This window comes from Trachypithecus francoisi, unplaced genomic scaffold (genome assembly GCF_009764315.1).
Source record: "Trachypithecus francoisi isolate TF-2019V2 unplaced genomic scaffold, Tfra_2.0 Lachesis_group19, whole genome shotgun sequence".
NCBI lineage: Eukaryota > Metazoa > Chordata > Mammalia > Primates > Cercopithecidae > Trachypithecus > Trachypithecus francoisi.
In genome coordinates, this window is record NW_022681464.1 from 13,704,463 (window position 1) to 13,728,493 (window position 24,031).

At 36.4% G+C, this 24,031-nt stretch overlaps 1 protein-coding gene and 1 long non-coding RNA gene across 4 annotated transcripts in view; one reads left to right on the forward strand and one right to left on the reverse strand.

The window, feature by feature from the left end:
* Positions 1 to 1,042: 1,042 nt before the first annotated feature.
* Positions 1,043 to 22,583, forward strand: LOC117063960. Its single transcript, XR_004429182.1, has 4 exons — positions 1,043 to 1,124; positions 2,331 to 2,410; positions 12,691 to 12,822; positions 22,492 to 22,583. It is a non-coding gene; the product is annotated as an uncharacterized LOC117063960 (long non-coding RNA).
* PIK3C3 (phosphatidylinositol 3-kinase catalytic subunit type 3) overlaps positions 2,801 to 24,031 on the reverse strand; it is a 131,908-nt gene continuing 110,677 nt past the window's right edge. Inside the window, exons 23-25 of one of the 3 annotated variants that reach the window (XM_033177880.1) lie at positions 21,935 to 22,025; positions 19,253 to 19,378; positions 4,008 to 6,270 (exon numbers count right to left, since the gene is read on the reverse strand). In XM_033177880.1, coding sequence (XP_033033771.1) covers positions 6,256 to 6,270; positions 19,253 to 19,378; positions 21,935 to 22,025 — 232 coding nt within the window. In that variant the 3' untranslated portion in view covers positions 4,008 to 6,255. Of the gene's footprint in view, positions 6,271 to 19,252; positions 19,379 to 21,934; positions 22,026 to 24,031 lie in introns of all 3 variants that reach the window. The other 2 variants (XM_033177881.1, XR_004429181.1) reach the window with 2 other exon arrangements.

Genomic DNA, 24,031 nt, shown 5'->3' on the forward strand with positions numbered 1-24,031 from the left:
TTGTTGATGAACTCAGTGTCTATGGGTGTCTGCAGCCCAGCAAGCACGCAGGGCCTCAGGCTAGTCCACTGTTTCTTGGGCTACTTGTGTTCCCAGGCAGCAGCCTGGGCTCTACTGCTCCTTATGGTTATCATGGGCCATGCCTTAAAGCCTGGAGGTATGCACGGTGTAAGTGCAGACATCTATAGAGGAAGCTGTTTCTCTTTCCCGTCTCTTCTACCTATTAAACCTCCGCTTCCTAAACTCCTCGTGTGTCTGTCCTAAATTCTCCTGTGACAATGAACTCCAGGGTATGTACCCCAGACAATGTAGCCACTTCAAAAGGGCAGAAAGTTCTCTTAAAAACAGAGAAAAGGGGGGAAAAAGTGTACTTAGCACTTAGTCTTGCCCCACAGAAGGAAACTGGCACTCACAGATCCTGCTGAAGTTACTGGAAAGGTGTCCCGATTAAGACTCCAAGAGAGGGTTCTTGGATCTCCTGCAGAAGAATTCGGGGGAGTCCATAAAGTGAAAGCAGGTTTATGAAGAAAGAATGGCTACTCCATAGGCACAGCAGCAGCATGAGCTGCTGGTTGGCTAGTTTTATGGTTATTTCTTGATCATACGCTAAACAAGGGGTGGATTATTCATGAGTTTTCGAGGAAAAGGGTGGTTCTCAGAACTGAGGGTTCCTCCCCTTTTTAGACCATATAGGATAACTTCCTGATGTTGCCATGGCATGTGAAAACTGTCATGGTGCTGGTGGGAGTGTCTGTTAGCATGCCAATGCATTATAGCTAGCGTATAATGAGCAGTGAGGACGACCAGAGGTACTTTCATTCCCATCTTTGTTTTGGTGGGTTTGGGCTGGCTTCTTTACCACATGCTGTTTTACCAGCAAGGTCTTTGTGACCTTACCTTGAGCCAATCTCCTATCTCATCCTGTGACTAAGAATGCCTAACTTCCTGTCTCATCCTGTGACTAAGAATGCCTAACTTCCTGGGAATGCAGCACAGTGGCTCTCAGCTTCATTATACTCAGCCCCTATTCAAGATGGAGTTGCTCTGGTTCAAATGTCTCTGACAATGATGGCCCAAGGAGTTCTGAAGTTTGGGAAGATGCAGTTGTACTGAGACATATGTGGGTAAGACCAGGGCATAAGGTATGATTAGGGAGGTCTGGGTTTCCTGTGCTGATGGACATAAACTGAGGTAAAGGACATAAGATAAACGATGTAAGGATTAGTCCTGACAGTCACAAGGCAGATAGTGCTGGTGATGATCTAATGCAAACATTGAAGATATAAATTCTAGTGAAATTCTTTTTTTTGAGATAGAGTTGTCTCGCTCTGTTACCCGGGCTGGGGTGCAATGGTGCGATCTCAGCTCACTGCAACCTCCGCCTCCCAGGTAGCTGTGATTACAGGCATGCACCACCATGCTCAGGTAATTTTTGTGCGTGCGTGTGCGCGCGCGCACACACACACACACCCAAATATATGTATTTTTGAAGAGATGGGGTTTCACCATGTTGTCCAGGCTGGTCTTGAACTCCTGGGCTCAAGTGATTTGGCTGCCTTGGCCTCCCAAAATGCTGGGATTATAGGCATGAGCTGGCCAAATTCTAGTTAAATGCTATGGTTCATGAAGAAATGGGTTACTCTACCGAGTTTGAGCTTATTTCCATTTCTCCAACTTACATGCCAGAGTTTTAGAATGGCAATACTGGGATGCTACGTTAACTTCTATTTTAGATAAATCAGACTCCTTATTTAGGGGGCTATTTGGTAAAATCAGACCAACAGAAAATTGACTGTGACTTAAATATTCTTTTAAATTCATCCTAAAGTTACACTATGCAGTGGGTCTACTAGATTCATTTTCTTATGTTCTATTTTGACATTCCTAGTGTTTTATATGCAATTAGCATGTGATATCAGTATTAGCTTTTTCTGTATGAAATACTAGTCTCAAAATTAAGTGGTTTAAAATAACCATTGACTTAGCTCATGATTTCATGGCAATTTTTCCTTAAAAAAACAGTTTTTTCTAGACTATTCATATGAAAGTTGTTCATATTCCATATAAAGTATATGAAGTTCTTAAAATGTTACTAACAGCAAATGAAAATAATACTGCATTTTGGAATATGGGTTATCTACCCTCAGGGTAGACAAAAGTAAAAAGCTAGTGTTGAAATGCAACACACCAGCCCATAGCACTGAACAAAATGAACTTTTACTTACCAGTATTTACATAGTGCCCATTCTTAATATAAACTACTCATTATACAGAAAAGTGCTTTTTGTTAGGTTTTTTGACTACATAAAATTTATTTTTTGCCAATATAGACAATAAAGAGAAAATGAAGTTAGCATATAACAAGAGATACCTGGTTGGGTTGGATGACTAGCGTAACAGAGCCTCAAATGTATGTATCTTCTGTTCTAATGCCTTCCCAGCCCTGACCCCTGTTCCCTGACACTGGCCTATGGAATCTCTGGACTACAGGAAAACTTAACATCTAATCTACTGTTTAAATCTAGCAGGCATCGGAATCCCCTGGGAAAACTCACAAGGCCCACCTGCAGATTGATTTAGCTGCTCAGGAGTGGGGATTGGGAATGTGCACATTTAACAGAGATCCCAGGAGGTTTTGACATGTCCAGTCCCACCCTAGTTCTTATAGTGGAATGTGGTTCCTGTGGTCTAGTGCAAACTCTTATCAGATGCAGGGGTCCCACCTCAGCTTCTGTAAGTGGTCACCCAAGTGGGATGCTCACTATCTTCTAAGGCTTATTCTGTTTTTTTCTTTTTTGGGGGTTTGTTTTTAGCTACTCTATACTATATTCAGATTTCTTTCATTTTTACCTAATGCTCTTTTTCTGTTCCTTGCTCCCATCCTGGATCAGGTGGTATGCATTCTTATAAGTGAAATATTAATATATCAAAATTATTCATTTGGTAAATCAGTATATTTTCTGTATATAATTATAGAAAGTCCACATTGTTCCTCAAATTTACTTGTAAAAAATTATTTTCCATTTGGCACTAAGGTTTATTCTCAGGGTGTTCAATCTATATCAGTTTTTATTTGAAGTTGTGTGATCTATCTAAAATAAAGCAAACATTAGTAATTACTTACAACATGGTCCTAAGAATCTCAATTTGGTTTATTGTTTTAAATCGTAATGCTATATTTATGTGCAAGGATAAACTTAAGGTATATTAGGATTGTAGGTTAACAATTGCATTGGCAAGATTTATTTTACCTGTATGTTTTTACTGAATGATATATTTTCCAATCCAAGGCAAGTATGAATATGTGGCATGATGACACAACACCTTTCTTACAAATGTGTATACTAACTACTGAGTGTGCCTTTGGTAATCCTGTTAAAAGCAATGGAAAAATAAAACATGACCAAAAATAAGAAAAGGAATAAGTCATGTCTTCTGGGGATTAAAGCTGAATGGACCACACACCCACAAACGCACACATTAGAGGTCAGTACTATCATTACCATTATCTCAGTGAAAAATGAAGGCTGGAAGAATTTAACAGTCAAGACTGTGATCACTGGGGCCTAACTCGACTTAAATCCCAACTGTGCTCTCACCAGCAGCTTATTCTTGGGCAGATGATTCAATTGCTTTAAACTTCAGTTACTTCAACTAAAAAATGAGGAGAGAATTCTATCTCATAGAATAATGAGATAAGGCATATGAAGCAATTAATATAGTCCTGACATGTAATACCGAGTCCCTACATCATGTTGACTGCTATTATAACAATATATATACCCAGTTGAAAACTCAATAATACAAATGAACTGGGTAACATCTAAAACTAGCATATGGAGAATGATTTTTGCTAACCCCAGCAAAAAGCGAGGCTGTATCACCCTTTATTTGGGAATGTTAACCATACTTTTCTTCTTTTTTACCTATAGCCCCACTCTCAATAACTGCCATCTACATTCTCTCTCCCCGACTCAGAAATCTCACTCTGAATAACTTAATGACCATAGTATTCACACTTTTTAATTAAAGTGATGTGTCCTCACAAATACATTTCTCAAACTCAAAACAAACATCATGCTTGAAATATTACTGAACTTGTCACCAAAGAAGTCACGTGGCAATGACAATAAAGAAACATACAGACTACACTCAGGATAGAGCTCTAAAGAGTAAAAACAATGGAATTTGGAAAAAATAGGAGTGAAGAATTGCTTTGAGCAATAAAAACTGAGACTGATAAGTCACTTTTCTTTTTGATATAGGCTTGTCACTCACAGCCAAAATCTCTCAGCAAATCCACAGCTACTGTTTACACTCCTGAGAGATGCTCCTTCCTCACCCAGCACGCGTCTCCCTTCCTAGAAAGGTTTATCCTCTTTACAATTCTTGCTAAGGTGGCACTGAATACAAAGTTACTCATGATCAACCTTCCTTACTAGTTGTCAGTGTCTGCTCTTAGAGAATTTCATGTCTGTGTCAGAATTATTTATTGAGTTCCTTATAAATATGCTCCTATCTATGCAGAGTGCTGTGGAGTTTATGGATGAGTAAGATGATACACTTTTGCCTTCCAGTTAGCAGAGTTAAGTTGATGCTATTGAGACAATATGCCCTCCAAGGCTGAACATATTTACTTTCTTAGCCCATTAAAGAAAAAGTATGTCAAACCCTGAAATAGGAGATGCAAGTGTAGGAGTTCACAAGGAAGAAAGGTCACTTTCAACAAAGGGTAATTCAGAGAAAAATTTTGGAGGAAGTGCCAATAGAAAGAGAACTACAAGAATGAGCATGCAGAGGGCTAAAAATGTCTGAGCAACAACAACAAAAGACATAAACATGTGAAGAAAAGAAAAACAAAGGTAGAGGATGAAGCCTGCCCATTTAGTTTAGATATACGCTCTCTTAAGATGATGTATAAAGGTATTTTCATTCTTACCATTTTTCTAATCAGCAGGTATGTTTTATACAAATCACATTCCATATGCCTCTAGAGTGTCTCTTAATTACATGCTTGCCCTCTCGCTGGTAACACCACTCTAAAGAGGCAAGTTCAGGGCTAAGAATTTGAGACAAATACACATTATCATTAATGGCATTCTCTGAAACTGTGCCACAATTTTACCTTCATTTTCTCTGTCACTTGATTTTTAATATTTATTCAGCACCAAAACAATTCTTTGTTTTCCAAGACCAAGTCATATGACTATATAACATATTAAGTTGCAAAAGATTATTACTGTATTGTTCATATCATTTGTATATTTGTATTTGTTCTTTTCCCCCAAAGTTCCAGCAAAAAAGCTAGAGGGATTAGATCTAGTCTTAAAAAACAAAAAATTATTTTGCTTAACTCAGAAAGAATATATTACATTAACAGGTCTAGGTGAGCTATTTCAAAAAGCCTTTTGTTCCTCAATTCCTTTATACCATCAAAAAGTTTCTTAAATCTAAATTTGCATCAAACAATTTTATTGTAGAAAGACAATTTACATTGCCTTACATGAATCTATAAAAATATCTTATGCTCAATACTAAAATTGGTGGTCAGACGACCTTTTGGCTAGTTATCTAAATAGCCACATTTTCATATTCTACTATACATACTTACAAGCTAAAAGAACTATGAACTGTAGTTCACAAAAAATCAGTTATGTATAAGAGAAAATGAGTATCTTTTAAAAATAGAAGCAATTCTTGAACTGCAAAAGAATGAGCCATAACATGTAAAACTTGAAGAAAACTTTTAAGTAGAACTTTAGACATGTAAATTAGGAAAAAACAACAAACAAAAGTGAGTGGGAGAAGAGAGAGTAAGGAAGGAACCAACAAAAACCTGTAAACTTGTGACAATCTAAATTCAGGTTACTGCTGTCCTGATATGAAGATATAAGAGAAAAAAATAACATTTTAAACTCAAAAACTAAACTGTTTTGCTATTTCAACATATTACTTCCTCCAGAACTCTCATAACATGTAAATAAATAAGAATGTTTCTCATTTCTTAATTTATTAACAATGTATACATTTGAAAAAATATATACAATATTTCAAAACAAACCCTTCAGGACTATATCTAAGCAATGACATCCAAGGAAGTAGAATTCAGGTACCATGTAATATCTGGAAAATATGATAACTTGACGATTAAGTTTTCTCTTCCTTGCTGGTTACTCTGAAGTCTCCGATATACATAGGTTGCTCCTAACGTGGTTTTCTTATTGAGCCAAGCATCTTGATGCGTCAATCCCAGTTTCATTTTCTCCAGTACTATGAAAATTAAAAAGAAATAAACAAACAGAAAATAATTTACAAAGATAAACAATAGTCTAGTTTTAAAAAAGCCTACTAATCAAATAAAAAGTGTGTAAATTAGTTTGTTAAATGCTACCAAGAGGACTGCAATTAACTATACCGTATAGGATTCCTGAGGCTTCACTTAAAAAGCAGTTTATATGAGAAAATAATTCAGGTAGAGGGTGTTTGCTGACTGTAAGCTCAAGATGAGTGCAATTAACATGAGACAAGCAAAAGTCATCTCACCCAGCACTAGGAAGGCAAAAATTCCACTGAATTCTAAAGAGATTTAGATGAGTAATATTGTGAATAGTGTGCTCGGTTCTTGGTGCCACATTTTGAGAGAGGCTGTGAAAACCTGTAGCTTATTCCACAGAGTGCAACTACTTCATTTCAGAAATGGTCTGGAAATCAAATCAAAGGAAGTAGTCCTGAAAGAAGGAGAGAGGCCTAGTGAAGAGCTGTTTTGAGGCCAACACTATTAATGGTGTTCAATACTGAGATATCTCCAGTAGGAATAAAATCAATGAAGATTTCTTTGTTTGGCTGAATATACACTGAGTCATCCATAACTCCTGCCTTTTTGTTTGATACTAATATACTGGCATTCTCTTGGAGGAATTATGAATGCTGTTTACATGTAATAAAATTCTGTTTCTACGACCTTCACTTCATTATTACTCAGAGAAAAAGTGAAGGCAAACAATCTTGCTGATAAGTGTGTCTGTGTGTGTCTGCACATGCATGTATACATGTACAAATGTGAAAAACGCTGAGATGCTGATGGTTTTTAATCTGATACATTTTAAAGTGGCACTCTAGAAAAAATACGGCAAGATTTATTTTTCGTGTGAATAAAAACAATGTAATTTAGAATTTAAGAAGCAATTTAAATATTTTTACTAAAGGCAATTATCAGAGAAAATCAGCTTCCTAAAGAAATGGTACTTGGCACTCACATAAAACCACATTTATTTGGTGCCTACTATGTGCCAGGAAGTGTCTCAGATACTGTGGGAGATCTCAAATTAAGACAAAACGCCCCGAGGACCAAATTAATATAGACAGAATCATACACACACACACACACACACACACACACACACACACACACACTTACACTCAAAAGCTGGGCAAATAGGAGGGAACTCATTCTATGCAAAGAGAAGAGGTGTATTGCCTGGAGGTAGCGGGGGTGAATCATCAGAGCTACAAAGAAGGTTATTTTTGAAGGTTTTTGAAGATGATAAGGGTTGAAAGTGCAGGTAAAAGCCAAACTGCATAGGGTCTACACTGACATACGAGGGAGTCTAAATAACTTGGAAGTAATTTGGAAGCAATGAAAAACCGCATATGTACACATGCATGCGTCTATGTATGACAAAAATGTTACTATAGAACCAAAGGTTTCTAATATACCAGCATACTTTGTTTTACCGTGCTTAGCTTTACCGCACTTCACAGATCCTTTTTTTTTTTTAACAAATTGAAAGCCTGTGGCAACTCTGTTTGGACAAGTCTATCAGAGCCATTTTTTCCAACAGCTTGTGTTCACTTTGTGTCTCTGTGTCATAGTTTGGTAATTCTCATAATATTTCAAAAATTTTTGTTCCTATTCCACCTGCTATGGTGCTCTGTGATCAGCAATCTTCATTATCACTCTTGTAAATGTTTTGGAGCACCACGAACAGTGTCTGCATAAGACGGCGAACTTCATTGATAAATATTACATGTGTTCTGACTACTCCACCAACTGACCGTTCCCCCATCTCTCTTCCTCTCTTTAACCCTCCCTAATCCCTAAGACACAACAGTATGGAAATTATACCAATTAAGAACCCTAAAATGGCCTCTAGGTGATCAAGGGAAAGGGAAGAGTTGCATTATCTCTGGCTTTATATTAAAAGCTAGAAATGAGTAAGCCTAGTGAGAAAAGATTATCAAAAGCTCGGATAGGCCAAAAGTTAAGACTCTTGCATCAAAAAGCCAAGTTTTAAATGCAAAGCAATGTTCTTAAAGGAAATTAAAACGCTACTCCAGTGAATATACGAATAAGAGAGCAAAACAGCTTTATTGTGGATATGGAGAAAGATTTTGTGGTCTGGATAGAAGCCCAAACCAGCTACAACATCCCCATAAGCCAAAGCCTAATGCAGAGCAAGGCCTTAACTGTCTTCAATTCTATAAAGGCTGAGAAAGATGGAGGAACCTGCAGAAGAGAAGTCTGAAGCTAGCAGAGGTTGGTTGATGAGGTTTAAAGAAAGAAGCTATCTCCATAACATAGAAGTGCAAGGTAAAGCAGCCAGTGCTGATAAAGAAACTGCACACAAGTTATCTACCATTTAGCTAAGATCATTGATGAAGGTGACTAACAGGCTTTCAATGCAGACGAAACAGCCTTCTAATGAATAAGATGCCACATAGGACTTTCACGCTAAAGGAAGTCAGTGTCTGGGTTCAAAGCTTCAAAGGACAGGTTGACTTTCTCGGTATGGGCTAATGCAGCTGGTGACTTAGTTGATGTCAATGTTCATTTACCACTCTGAAAATCCTAGTGCCCCTAAGAATTATGCTAAATCTACTCTGCCTGTGATCTACAAATGAAACAGAAGCTTGATGACATCATATTTGTTCATAAAACGGTTTCCTGAAAATTTTAAGCCCACTGTTGAAGCCTACTGCTCAGAAAAAAAAGATTCCTTTCAAAATATTGTTCATTGACAATGTACCCAGTCATCCAAGAGCTCTGATGGAATATACAAAAAGATTAATGTTGCTTTAATGCCTGCTAATTCAACATCCATTCTACAGTCCATGGATCATGGAGTCACTCTACTTGCAAGTCCTATTATTTAAGAAATAGGTTTTGTAAGGCTATAGTTGCCAGAGATAGTAATTCCTCTGATGGATCTCAGCAAAACAAATTGAAAACCTACTGGAAAGGATTCACCATTCTAGATGCCACTGACAACATTTGAGATTCATAGGAGCAGGTGAAAATATCAACATCAATAGGAGTTTGGAAGAAGTTGATTCCAGTCTTCATGGATGACTTTGAGGGGTTCAAGAGTTCAGTAGAGGAAGTAATTGCAGATGTGGTGGAAACTACAAGAGAACAAGAATCAGAAGTGGAGCCTGAATATGTGACTGAATTGCTGCAGTCTCATGATAAAACTTGAGCAGATGAGGAGTTGCTTCTTCTGGATAAGCAAAGTGGTTTCTTGAGATGGAAACAGTTCGTGGTGAAGATGCTTTGAACATTGTTGAAATGACAGCAAAGGATTTAGAATATTCCATATATTTAGTTGATAAAGCAACAGCAAGTTTTGAAAGGGTTGACTCAAATTCTGAAAAAAGTTCTACTCTGGGCAAAATGCTTTCAAACAGCATCACATGCTACAGAGAGATCTTTTGTGAAAGGAAGAATCAAGTGATGTGGCAAACTTCACAGATTTACAACTACTCAACCTTTAGCAACCACCACCCTGATCAGTCAACAGCTAGCAACATCAAGGCAAGACCCTCTACCAGCAAAAAGATTACAACTCACTGAAAGCTCAGATGACTGTTAAGCATTTTTTAGCAATATTTTTAAGATAGGCACATAGTTTTTACGGACATAATGCTACTGCATAGTATCATGTAAACATAACTTTTATATGCACTGGGAAAACAAAGAAGTCATTCATTGCAGTGGTCTGGACTTGAGCTCAAAAAATCTTTAGGGTATGCCTTTTTTTCCCCAAATACTTTGAAATGTCTGTGTCTTTAGGGAAAAAAAATGAAAATAAAAAACATATAGCAGAGACAGTCCCAAAATATTCAACTACTGTACATTTGAAGAATTTTTATAAAAGGGTTTGACAGAACACAGAGGGAAAGAAAACAACAGTATAAAACTAACCTTACTAAAAGCAGTTAATGAAGCAAACATCAAGGTGAATCAAGGATTCACGCTATCAAGGATGACATTCAAGTGTTTAAAAATCTTCTTTGGAGAAGATAAGAAAATTAAATTTGTCTGAATGAGAAATAAACTGAAGGCATTTGGGCTGAAAATTATGGGGCATTCTGCTGACTCCTGCTATTACAATAATTAATCTTACAACTTGCAAACATTTGTCATATAGCAAGTGCCTGTATTCTTTGTTTTTTAAATATCATGGGTTTTAATGGGTAGTCATGCAGCAACGCTGACTGCAGTGAAACAAGAGAGCACAGGTGGGTCAATGAAATTCAAGACTAGTTTTGGCCAATGTGCAAAATAAATGTTATCCCACATTTATCCTATTTATCTTGGATTAACAGCTCCTGGCGACTCCTTTATATATCACACGTACTTGTCTGTTTGCACAGCTGACTTTTTCTTTCTTTGACGGGTAGGTGAAAGATTAAGAAAAGTTAAAAGATTAAAAATTTAACAACTCACTACTCATAACAAAAGCTACTCATGTCTATAAATTAAGGCTTTGATATATGTATGTGTGTGTGTGTGTGTGTCTATATATATATATATATGCAAGATAAAGCAGCCAGTGGTGATGGAGAAACCACATAGGTTATCTACAATCTAGCTAAGATCATTGATGAAGGTGACTACACTAGAGAACAGATTTTCAATGCAGATGAAACAGACTTCTGATGGAAAAAGATGCCACAGAGGACAGAGAAGTCAAAGTCTGGCTTCAAAGGACAGGCTGACTTTCTTGGTAAGGGCTAATGCAGCTGGTGACTGGAAATAGACACTAGTTACTAAATATTTTATATATAAACATTTATATAAAAATACATATATATAAATGCATGTTATGTATTTATATGTAATTACTTATAAATATAGGACTAGATCTGGGACTCAAAATATTTTGAGTTTGAATCTGGGTTTTGTCATCTATTAACCTTAGTTTTCTCATCTGTAAAACATACCTTGTGGTACACTTACTTCACAGGTGTGAGAATTAAGAGTTGATGCAGAGAAAGAACTTTACATAATTCCTGGCACATTTAAATGTTCTATACTTTGCTATTAATGATTTATTTTCCTGTTGTTATTTCTGCCAAGAAAAATTCAAATAAATTAGATCTGGGACACAAAATAAAAAGAAGCTGTGTGTGATATATTGGTGTTACATTATTTATTTAAGCCACTGGTAAGGGAATCATCTCATTCTTTAGAAAATTAATTACTAAATTAAAAATAATCTGTTTTAGATTAAAAGAATTTCTATTTGACCCCAAAATCAATACTTTTTGTTTTGTTCACTGAAATACATAACACTGCTATTCTTCATTCCTAATTATAAAATGAGGTCCCTATAAATGGAAACTCAGAAATGATGATTTTTCTTTTCTTTTTAGGATATAATTTTGCATCTATAAACTAGGATAAAACCTGGTGTTTCAAACAAATTTTAGTTATTATAAAATGAGTCACACTTGTTTAAAGCAGTAAAATAAGAAGAAGTAAATATAAAGGGAGACTATATGAATTACATATACTGCGTGACATGAACTTTTTACCTTGGCACATGGTTATTTGAGTACTCAAGGCTACGTGGCTTTCGCCCTCATGGGAAGTATGGGTAGGTACTTAAGTAAAACACAGTTTAAAACTAGAGAGCATTCATGTTCTCTAATCTGGCACGTAAAAGGGAACATGAAAGGGGAAAGAGCTTCCATTTGCAAAAAGGAATTCAGTGTTAGTGGTCAATTTACATAAAAAGGGAAGTTCAAAAAGTACAAAGAGAGAATATGAGGCAAAAGTGGGTCACCAAAAGAAAAAAAAAAATGGAAAGTTAGTATGAATAAAGTAACGCTATAAAAACAAAACACACATATAAAAAGATCTGTACTTATATTTATAACATACGAGTGCTAGTAATGCTTTAAACCTGCAGCAGTTTAGTCCTATTTTGTATCTACATACTTATGTATCGATGTCACAGCTAAATACTAAATGCCACTTAACACTTACAGCAGGAATAAATTCATGAATTAGGGTTTTATCAATATTTTTATTATTAAAGGCAACTATATGTTTGTTAAAGGACAGTATATTCTCATTAAATAATTAAGGTATAGTTTATTTTCTACTTATCTGTTCACCTGAAATCAAGACCCCAAATTATACTACAAGTCTGCGAGTCAGGACTTTAAATAAATTAAAGAAAAAAACATAAACAAAAATTCCTGTGTGTGATAGTTCTCCTTTTCCAAGAAGAGTATTAGCTATGTATGATCCTAAAACAGAACTAGCTTTGCTAATGTATCATGTAAGATCAAATTTCAAACAAAGTTCATCAAATGAAAATACATTATGGTATATTTAAGACTAACAGACTAGAATTGTAAGTATATCTAAACATTTACTATTGTTCCATTTACTATTCAAAGGCTTAAAAATGAAAACAAAAACAAAATTCCACTGACCTACGAAACAGCGACCTTCAAGTAACTAAAAAATGGAAGAGTTAACACCAGTTTCTTAACTGTCACAGGTGCTGTGAATATACACAAAAACCTAAGGTAAATGTTTTTATACATACACTGAACACAGAAAATGCTTGTACTTTACCTAGAGAAATACAAGGAGAAATGATCTTGAATGGTCTTAGTTCCCAATTCTGAAAACCAAGAGAGTCACTCACTGACCTAGAAAGTTGCCTTATTAAAGATGAAAGAGGACAGCAGATAAAGTGAAATCACTCTACACTGGGTTTAGGTGCTAAAGCCAACACAGAAAGGAAAAACAGGAATACAAGTTAAAAAAAAAAAAAATTACTCAAGAAAAGCCCTCCAGGAGGCAGCACATTAGAGACCTGTATCTCTTAAAAGTCCAAAATCGGAAGATTTTCCCTCATCAATGACACAAGAAAACCCTATTTCGTTGGTTAAGCAGCAAATGGTTTGCACTTAGAAACTATGATACAGATATCAAGCACTCAGAATTTTCAATTTTGGGATCACATTCAGCATAGTAAGATGCTATGCTATGCATGAGAGGCACTTGATATCTAAAACACTTTTGCGACAGCCACTGTCACATTCCTTAGAGGACATGTATTCTTTAGGGGAAATTCAAGCAGAATAACCAAACCATTTTCCTCCTTCCATTTTATTTTTTGTTTTGTTTTGTTTTGAAATCCCCCCTAATATATATAGTTGAATTCCCTTGAGCTAAAGGCAACTAGTGTCTAACTTAAGAATAAGTGACTATAGAATCAGGTGTCTCTCTGCCTAGATCTGTGCTTTTCCTCCTTGAACACCACAGATGCTAAGTAAGGATTCCCTTTAAATGGACAGCAGTGCTATGTTCCTAGTATCTTGAGCAGGAACTTTTGAACCTTCTGAACCCAATCTATTTGTTATTATTTTTTTTTTTTCCGTCATTCTGAAAAACAAAAACAAAAACCTCTGTCTCTAGTTAATCTGCCAAGATCTAATTAATTAATTCCAGTATTAACATTACTGGAAACCACACCCCTTCCTCAAGATTTTTACTATCAATAAATGAAAAGGAAGGATGACAGGGAAAAGCAGAAACAGGAAATGGACTGCAGTGTCAGAGATAACCACTGAAAGGCCTACTGGTGCAACTGTACATGACCCAAACTATATGACCTCTATCTTTCCCATGTATAAGAAGACTCGAAAGCACTGTAAAGATCAAGGCCAGATGTGCTCGCTCGCATCTGTAATCCCAGCACTCAAAAGGCCAAGACAGGAGGATTGGATTGCTTGAGGCCAGGAGTTCGAGACCAGCTTGGGCAACATAGTGGAACCTCATCTCCACAAAAAATACATTAAAAATTAGCTGGGTATGGTGGAGCATGCCTGTACTCCTAGCTACTAGGGAGGCCGACGCAGGAGGATCACTCAAGACCAGGAGGTCAAGGCTGCAGTGAACCATGACTGCACCACGGCACTCCAACGGGGGTAGGGCAACAGAGCAAGATGCCAAAAAAGATCATTTTGGCACAGAGATGGGTTACAATGATGCAATTTCAAAGACAATGACCAAAATAAAAGTGATTTCCAGTGGAAAAATTTTATCACTAATGTGTGGGTGTTGCTAGGCAACAAATATTGCAGTGTTTAATCCCCACCCTTCCTAAGGAATTGCATGATGAAAGAAAACAAGCTTTTGTAGCATTTAGATATAACAGTTGTGTCTAGTAATTCTTAAGTCTTCTTTTTGAATGTTGTTTCTTTTATGCTGAAATACCTGTAATTCTTGTAAGTATGTATCAATCTACTCCCATTTTTTAAAAAGTTGGTTCTACTATCCATAATGATTGTACTAAATTACCATAAATCGATTAACAACATTGCATCATTATAATAGATGGCTACGAGTGACAAAAAATTAGATGCTGGTCATCTGAATTTGAATGCCTATATGATTTATTAGTATCAATACTTAGACAATATATGTAGACACGTGAGTTTCAAAGAGAAAATAAACTCCAGAGATTAAGAAACAACTATGCTTTTATAATTGTTATTTGAAAAGATTTGTATGAAGCTAAGACCTTATTTAGTATCCCATGTATGCTTCAGTGCCTAAACAAGTTCCAGTAAAATTAAACATCCATAGGTAACTCTTATTTTGGAGCACACATTATATATTTAAGGAAATCTAAGAAATACCACGAACATTTTCAAGTTCTGGTAAAAAAGAACTGAATCTGATAAGTCAGAACAACTAACAACTTTTTTAAAAATTTCTTTTAATTTTTATTTATTTATTTATGTTTTTGAGACGGAATCTCACTCTGTTGTCTAGGCTGGAGGGCAGTGGAGTGATCTTGGCTCACCGCAACCTCTCCCTCCCGGATTCAAGTGATTCTCTTGCCTCAGCCTTCTGAGTAGCTGGGATTACAGGTGCCCACCACCACGTCTGGCTAATTTTTGTATTTTTAGTAGAGACAGGGTTTCCCCATGTTGGTCAGGCTGCTGTCAAACTCCTGACCTCATGTGATTCGCCTGCCTCGGCCTTGCAAAGTGCTGGGATTACAGGCATGAGCCACTGAGCCCGGCTGAAAACAACTTTTTATGTAGTTCAGTTTTCTCATCTATAAAATAGGGATAACGCTAAAACATACTTGTATTATCACAGTAACGGTTATTTAATTAAAAATGGGGAAGCACTGGATAAAATACATTCCAATAAACGGTGAAGCTGTTATTGTCCCAAACACTATGTCAATCATTACGAAGTGGAGAGCTAAGAAATGATCTTTAAAAAGTTCATCTACATAGATATTCATGCTGCAATAAACCTCCACTTTTACAAATCTAGGAAGATGGTAATCCTTAGACTGTTGGAATAATTCAAATATTTGTTCTTAACTCTTATTTTCATGTGGCAATAACCTTGATTATCAAGGTTATCCACAATCTATCCTAGTCCAAAAGAGCCTGTAACAACCAAGGCTAACGTGATGTTAATCACAGGATTTCTATATCATATCTATTATTTTAATGAAGAACTAGAAAACAGGAACCTAGGAAACAGACTTAATGTTTCTTCTCAAGAATTATAATAATCTGTTAATGTGTATAAAATGATCCCTCCAATGTCTAATGTAAGAGCATGCCCACTGCAATTTTACCAATTCGTTTTGCCATTCATATTACATTTTCTCTACAAATAGAAGAATAGGTACATGCCAATAACTCAGAGTTCTCAGCATCTTTCACAATGTAACCATCCCTAAGATGAGGAGAGGGGAGAGGCAGATTTCATTTACTAAACCTTGCAGTAGTCAACATTAGCTTTGTAAAGCAATTAACCTTTGACATTATATTAAATTTATATCAAAAATGGATGTTTTAACCTCAATGTCAATCATTTTATAGGTGTGAAAACTGAGGCCCAGAGCCTTTGGTACATCAAAGTCCTTCTATTAGCAGCTCCCCTAAATAATACTATGGTCCCCTAAAAACTACTACTTTATTATCAACCTCTTTTTCTCCTCCATCTTTAATAAAGATAATTAAGAAAAACAGTCCTTCTATTTTTGGATCCAGTTAGCAAAATGGGCATCTTATGCAAATTAACATTAGAATTTCAAAACTAGACCACTAAAATAAAGCATGCCACTAATTCATTTTACAGAACTTGAAGGCTCAACTTTAAGCTGGAGCACATTAGCAGAGTGGCAGTTAAATCTTCGAAGATGCTACACTTAATTCCTCTCTTTTCTGCATATGCAACCCTTTGCTCCCGTTAAGAGGCAGACTGTATCTTTTCCCTGTGTGAATCTGGGCTGCCCTTGGGACTTATTTTAAGAGGCCTGCCACTTCTGCCTTCATATCCTCTTGGGGAAATCAGTCACGCTGTAGAGCAGCAGTTTGGGCTGGAGTCTGAAATGATGAGAGAGGAAGTGGAGAGAGACAGTCCATGTAGAGAACACCTAATGTCCAGACTCGTTGAGTGAAGTGAGTGGACCTCCAAGGCAAACCCAACTACCAGTCGAATACAGCTGAAGGAGTGAAGCCAGTTAACGTTACAGGAAGCAAAAAAAACCTCATAGCTGGGCTCTAGCTAAGTTCCTGACTGAAGCATCCTAAGTAAGAAATAACAAACCATTATTGCTTTTTCAGCTGCTAAGTCTGGAGTTGCTTGTGTAGCTATAGATTACTGAAATGAGTGTTAGCCAGCAGCACTAATTTAAAGTTTGGAGTTTTAGCTCCATTATATAATCCCCCAGGAAAATAAAGGAGAAAAACCAGAATCTGTAAGTATGGAATAAGGAAAACCCATGAAGGAGAGATATTTCTACACTTGTAGATAGAGACAGAGTAAGATAAGATATAAATGACCAACTATGATGGGTAAATCCCCTGCTATAGAAATGCAAAGACACAGGAGTTAAGAGTTTCTGCAAGCATGTTGTAACCAGTTGAGCTTAAAAAAAGAAAAAAAATAAGGTGTACACACAGAGAGATGGGCCGTGGCCAGGAAAAGTTTCATTGACACTAACATAGTATAGTGATGAGCAAGACATTGAAAAGATCTGGTTTAAAAAATACTAAATATGGGAGTCAAAAGATTTGGGTTTAAGTCTTGGTTTTCTCCCTTGTCAAGTAGTCATGATATCTCTCTGGCCTTTTTTCCCCTATAGCTCTAAAATATTCTGTTCTGCTATATGTAGAGTAAGATCCACCGTCAGCTAAGCTGGTTGACTTTGACAAGTCACATACTATTTGAATCACAATTTATTCTCAACAAATGATTGGTTACAATTAATGACCCATGAAGCAGATCCTGAGGTGGCCCTTGTAATAGAAATATGATCAAGACTGGTGTTCAGGGAAAAACATCTTTTTATTGAGCTAGAAAAAGAGTACAAGTTAACATCTAGAGGCAATAATTCCTTTATGATCATTAAATATTTTTTAAGTATATAAGGCATTGTACTACAAGGTGACAGACAAAGCCCAGCCTTCAGGAAGTCTCTATCTGAGGAGTTATAAGGGAATCTAAATATCTATTTCTTTCTTTTTTTTTTTTTGAGATGAAGTCTCGCTCTGTTGCCCAGGCTGGGGTGCAGTGGCACAATCTCGGCTCACTGCAACCTCCGCCTCCTGGGTTCACACCATTCTCCTGCCTCAGCCTCCCAAGCAGCTGGGACTACAGGCGCCCACCACCACATCTGGCTAATTTTTTGTTTTTAGTAGAGATGGGGTTTCACCGTGTTAGCCAGGATGGTCTTGATCTCCTGATCTCATGAACCGCCCTCCTCGGCCTCCCAAAGTGCTGGTATTAAAGGTGTGAGCCACCGTGCCCAGCCCTAGGAATCTAAATACCTATAATAAAAAGCAAAACATCAGCTAACTTAGGAAAAGCGGGGGGTGGCAGGAAGGAAAAAAAGAAAGCAAAACATAAATGCAAGTCATAATAAAGGTAGAAAATATATGGAAATTTAGAGAAAGATGAATCAAACAGCATTAAGAGCTCTTGGAGGACAGATTGGATTTTGGCATGTAGAAGTTTACAGAAGATACATTATTAAGAAGGGTGATTTCTGGGCTGAAGAAATGACAGCAGCAAAGTTGTCACTATGATGAAACAGAAGAAAATATTTAGAGAAAGAGAGTATTAGGCAACAGCTTGGAAAGCAGAACAGAACACAATATTCTGGAAAGCCTCAAGTTGCCAGATATTGGACTTTGTTGTTAGGCAGTGAGGAAACTGCAAATACCTAGGTATCACAAAGTTTAAAAAAAAATGGGTTAAAAAGGTTAAAGACACAAACACGGCTTAGTGAGATACTGGTCAATGGCTGAGGAAAAATTCAAAGCAGATAAGCTCTGAGCTTGGATGATTAGGCAAATCATTAAGTGAAAGTGTAACACCAGGAAGGAGTTCACAGGAGAGAAGGTGAGGGCACAGAAGAAAAAAGCAGCCTCATTTTTCCATTTGCTAACCATTTTCATAGTCATCCTTATTATGCAATTCATAATTAAAATGGGTTTTAAATCTGAAGTTTACCATGAAGGGGTAATCCCTCACTTATCTGTGGATACTGCTAATAGTAAGTCTACGGATAGACCTTTCTGGTGTGTGATGTGGATTGCTTTTCTTAGCTTCTAAACTTTCCCAGCACTTCATCATTCACCAAAACCCAACAAGTGTCCAAGTTTCAATTGCCAAGGCCTCTCTGCTGGATCCAAAATCATTCTCAAGAGAACGTATAATCACCACTGACTACAAAGAAAAAAACACCTATGCTGGTGCTCCAAAAGTTAGTCATTACTAAGAAAAGCAGACGTTTTGGAATTAGTAACATGTGAAACACGATTCATTTCAGCTGGCTGGTGAAATGTCAAAAAGGCTTGACAGAAAAACAGAAAAGATGTCAACTGGCAGGAGAAATGTATGGTTCTCCAAGGACTCTGGGGCAGTACATGGAAGGTGACAAAAATGCACTGCACTCAGAGAACTTACCTGGGCAAACTTGTGAATCTGTTCCACCACTGCAGCAAAAAGAGCATGGACACTCTCATCGATCAGACTCTGCATGTAATGCACAGCCTCTTCATCCGACAGGTCTAAACGGAATTTATCCTGAACCTATAAGATAACACTCTTAGTCTTTACAATGCAGAAAAATAGGGCACATTTTGAACAGACAGAATCAAACCGATACAGACATTACAAAGTAACATGAGCTATTCCTATGGCAAATAAATGACCTGTAACTTATCAGAATGCTGAATGCAATTCTTTGGAGTGTGCAAGTTTGCTGTTTTTGTTATATGCTCTGCATATCACCCCGTTCTTGTTGGCTATAAACAGTTTTTAAGAAAAGAAAAAAGAAAAGAAGAAATTTTTCTTACGGTCCTACATTTTAAAAACAGATAAACTGCTCTTTTAACTAAAGGTGTGCCTTTTCTTTTTAAATCTAAAATCTAGAGTGACTATATATGATTTAACTTGTGGTATATTTATTAATAATCCACTTTATCCCTGTTATTCCTTGTGAAATAGATGAAGCAAGGTGAGATTATATTAATATTCTCCCATACCTTCAGTGTCTACATAAGAACAGGAACAATGTCAATCACTGACAAAATAAACTAAATGTGATTTTCTAAGGTTTCCTTTCCTATTGAATTTCCCTATATCCCAGCACAAAACTGTGTCAATAGGTCTATAATTTCCAAAGATAAAAGAAATTTTTTTAGTCCTATTTAAAGCACAGTTGATTTTCAGTAGCATTAAGTATTAGAAAAACTAGTATCTATATTTATGTGTGTATATTTTATATATACATAAAAGTCAATGTTACTGAAGAACTACTTTGTGCAAAACGCCATGCCAAGTATCATACATGCAACATTTCATCTGACTGATGACAAACATACAGTAGATAGTATCTCATCAATAAGATGCAGAAATTGAGGCACAGAGAATTCATGAAGCCAGCTCAGGGACCCTTAACTGGCACATGCTTCCAGACAATCCCACGCCACCATACAACCATTACACACTACTCCTTTCTCTTGTAAATAACCCACATATACTTCTCAAAGACAGGCTAGGAGAAAGTGGGGTTTCCAAGTGGATAAAGTGTGTAGGGTTTCAAGTATAAGGTCTCACTACTAGAAAGCTACAAAGAAGAAAGGACAGTATAAAAACCCATAGCCCCAGGTCAGTGCCCTTGTCTCTTCATGGTACTGGAGGTATACCAGGTGATCTGAGGGTGCTTGAGCCTCAAGATAGGGGGAGGTAAGAGAGAGGTAAATGTAAAAAGTGAAGACAAGAACAATTTGGTAGAGGAACATCTAAGGCTGTATCTTCAATGAACTAGCTCTCTCATTTCCTGGATCCCAGATAACAACAAACATAGTCCTTGAGTTTGATCTTTTGATTTCCTTAACTTCTACTTACAGAGAGAATATCTGACAATTTTGGAACTATTTTTAAGGACATAAAAAATCTACAGAGTAGGAGAATCAAAATAAATTTTAGCCCAATTTATCAAAGTTTACATACTTACATAAGTGCCTGAATTACAAAGAGAAGGTATACACTTGGCATAAAAATATGATGTTATTTACCAAATATGAAAATATTCTCTTTTATACCAAAAGGTTAACTGTATATAAATAGTTATTTGCTATCAGATTTACTGACTTATGTTAGGCTGTCCTCTAGGTTCTTAAGATTCTTAACACATACACTAATTAATTGTAATACTTAAGGCTATTGTAAATCAACCACAACTTTATAAACTAAAAAAAACATTCCCCATCTTTGGAAACTACAGACATATTCAGGTAGTCCTTTGCAAGGATACAGGGAAATTCTATAGGAATGGAGATATATGAGAAGATCTAGTTTAGTTTATTTTGCCAGTGATTGACATCATTCCTGCTCCACACATCATTACTTTAAAGGTGTGGAATTAAATAATTTCTATTGATTTATCTTTAAGTTCACTGACTTCTAATGCCATAATCCAATTTGCTGTTAAGCCTACCCAATTAATATTTCATTTTAGCTAGTGTACTTTCAGTTCCATAATTTTCATTTTGTTCTTTCTTCCTAGTTTTAATGTCTCTATTGATAGTCCTATCTGTTCCGTAATTATGCATTTATTTTCCCTTAGGTGCATGGATATTTATAACAGCTGCTTTAAAGTCCTTTTCTGTGGTCATGGGTCATCTCAGGGTGTTTCTACGGATTGTTTTATTTTTTCATTGGCTTAGTGTCACATTTTCTGTTAATTCGCACATCTAGCTATATATATATAAAAAAAGAGATAATAGACATTCCAAATGATATATTAGAGAGACTATGAATTCCGCTGTGTTCTTGTGAAGATTCATTGTGGCTGGGAATTAACTTGGCTAAATTCAGTTTTAAAATAAATCCTCCCTATGATGGACAATAGCTGAAAACTCTGCTCAGTTCTTTAAGCTTTGGGCTGCTGCTTCCCCCTCCGTGTGACTGCAGAGCTGGAGTAGCAAGCGGTCTCTCCAGATATGGGAACCTATTCATGTAACTGTGGGCATGAACAAATAAGGGGATAAAACTGGCTGCAGAGACTTGAGAATTTGTTGTATTCTGGAATATGGAAAAATTATACAGAAGAGCTCTTCATTTATGTTACTTAAAAATTACCTTTTTCACAGTTTTATCTGGTTCAAGTGCAATATCTGGAATGTTTGCATCAACCATCAAGGAAAACAAGTTCAAAATCAGATTAGAATACCTAAAGAAGAGCAGAAAAGGAAAAAAAGTAGCAACAACTAAGAATTCTGCATTTCTTTCTCATATTAAGAAATTTCTAGAAGTAGTGGTACTTGGATTTTTACAGTGATTACTATTATTCCAGCAGGAAATTCATCAGTTGGTATCAATGAAATGCAAGCCTTGACAAATATTTTATTTTGGGGTCTTCATATAACACCATTTCTAAATCCTATACCATGGGGCAGACCTTTGGAGTAATCATCCAATAATGACATTCTTTTCATTTTTTAGTAAGTATATATATTTTTAGAAGGGATCTGAGGAAGATCTACTTTATGTCTAATTCGTATTTTGTAACAATTAAGATCTATCTGCTTTTGCTAGATAAAGGTAACAATCTGCTACTTTAAGATGACCTCAGTGTGTCATGGCTAAATGAATGAAAGGGAAATAATATCATCCCATGAATCACTTGTATCTTCCAGATATACCAATCATCATTTCAGGAACTACAGTGACTGACCTGGATAAAAATAATTCTAGAATAAAAAATTGCTAGTACTCTACTGCATTAAAAATGGGCAAGATAGCTAAATAAATGATATCATCAGAGCATGCTGGCCTCCAACAGCAACTAACAGTTTCTCTTCACCAATCCTCAAACTCTTCCTCTGCCTCCAAAGAGAACAATGTTACTATTCTGAGTGGTCATTTCCAGAGGTGGGGCCTTGTGGGGAAAGGTTTAAATAGATCTCCACTGGGACCTCTCCACTTTGGCTCTTGGTGGCCCCTCTTTAGCACTGATAAAAAGAGATTCAGGTTTGATCTTCAGGATGGATGTAAGGAAAGCGTTGGTTTTCAGCAATGAAGGTTTTTAGCTGTTTCAGTAAAAACGTCAACCAAGTGTCTTGCATTGTCTTCTCTAGGGGATGGGGGCAGAATTTGGATCATGCAGGATCTTTATCCCAGCTACGTACCTATCTATAATGATAATAATAATAATAAAATACAAACTGTTAAAAACTGCTTAATATACTGTAATGTTAATGGAACTTGTATAGAAAAATGACTATCCATATGAGTTTCAAGTTATCTATTTTATCTTCATTTCTGAATTTTATATTCCTCATAAAAATCAAGTGGAACTATAATGAAAAACTTCTACCTTGATGTAGTCTAATCAAATCAGGCCCTAACCCACTTAAACTCTTAGGAAAAAAAAGTTATGACAATAGCTAAACAGCTTTAACCTAGCTTTAAGTTACTAATTTATTTGTGGGACTTGATAAATGCATACCACAGATGTTATTCCATTCCTACTCATATAATCATTTTATTCACTCAACCAAGAAAAATTTACTTAGTACTCACTATATCCACTGTTGGGGGCACTAGGGATACAGACAGTGGTGAACTGAACAAACAAGGTCCCCACACTCATGAAGTTTACATTCTGGAGGAGGGTGGAAACTAATATAATAAACTGATAAACATGATAATGTTATGTCTGCTTGATTAAAAGATTTAAAAGAGAAAAAACAACAACAGGAAAATGGGTCAGGGAGAAAGAGGCATCTTAGGGCGGTATGGTTTTATTTGAAATGCACTGAGAAGCAACTGAGTTTAAGGAGTGGAGTGACACATGTTGATACGCATTTTTAACAGTTCACACTGGCCATCTTGAAGGGAAAAATAATCGAAGTACAGAAACTATATCGCAGACTTCCAGGTGGACAAGAAACTACATGGGGGCTATCAGGCTATATTTTGGAGATGAAATAGATAATCCTTGCTGATGGTTTCAATGGAGGTCAGGGTGAGAGGATAGAGAAACTGAAAGACACAAAGGGTTTAGCCTAATGGGACACTAGTGTTATTCACCAAGACAGGAAAGGCTACATGGAAGAGGAACAGGATTTTAGACAGGGACTCAAGAATTTCATTTTACACATGTAGAGTTTGAGGTGCCTACTAGATTTTTAGTAGAGATGTCAGATATATCCCAGAGGAGATATGAAGGCTAGT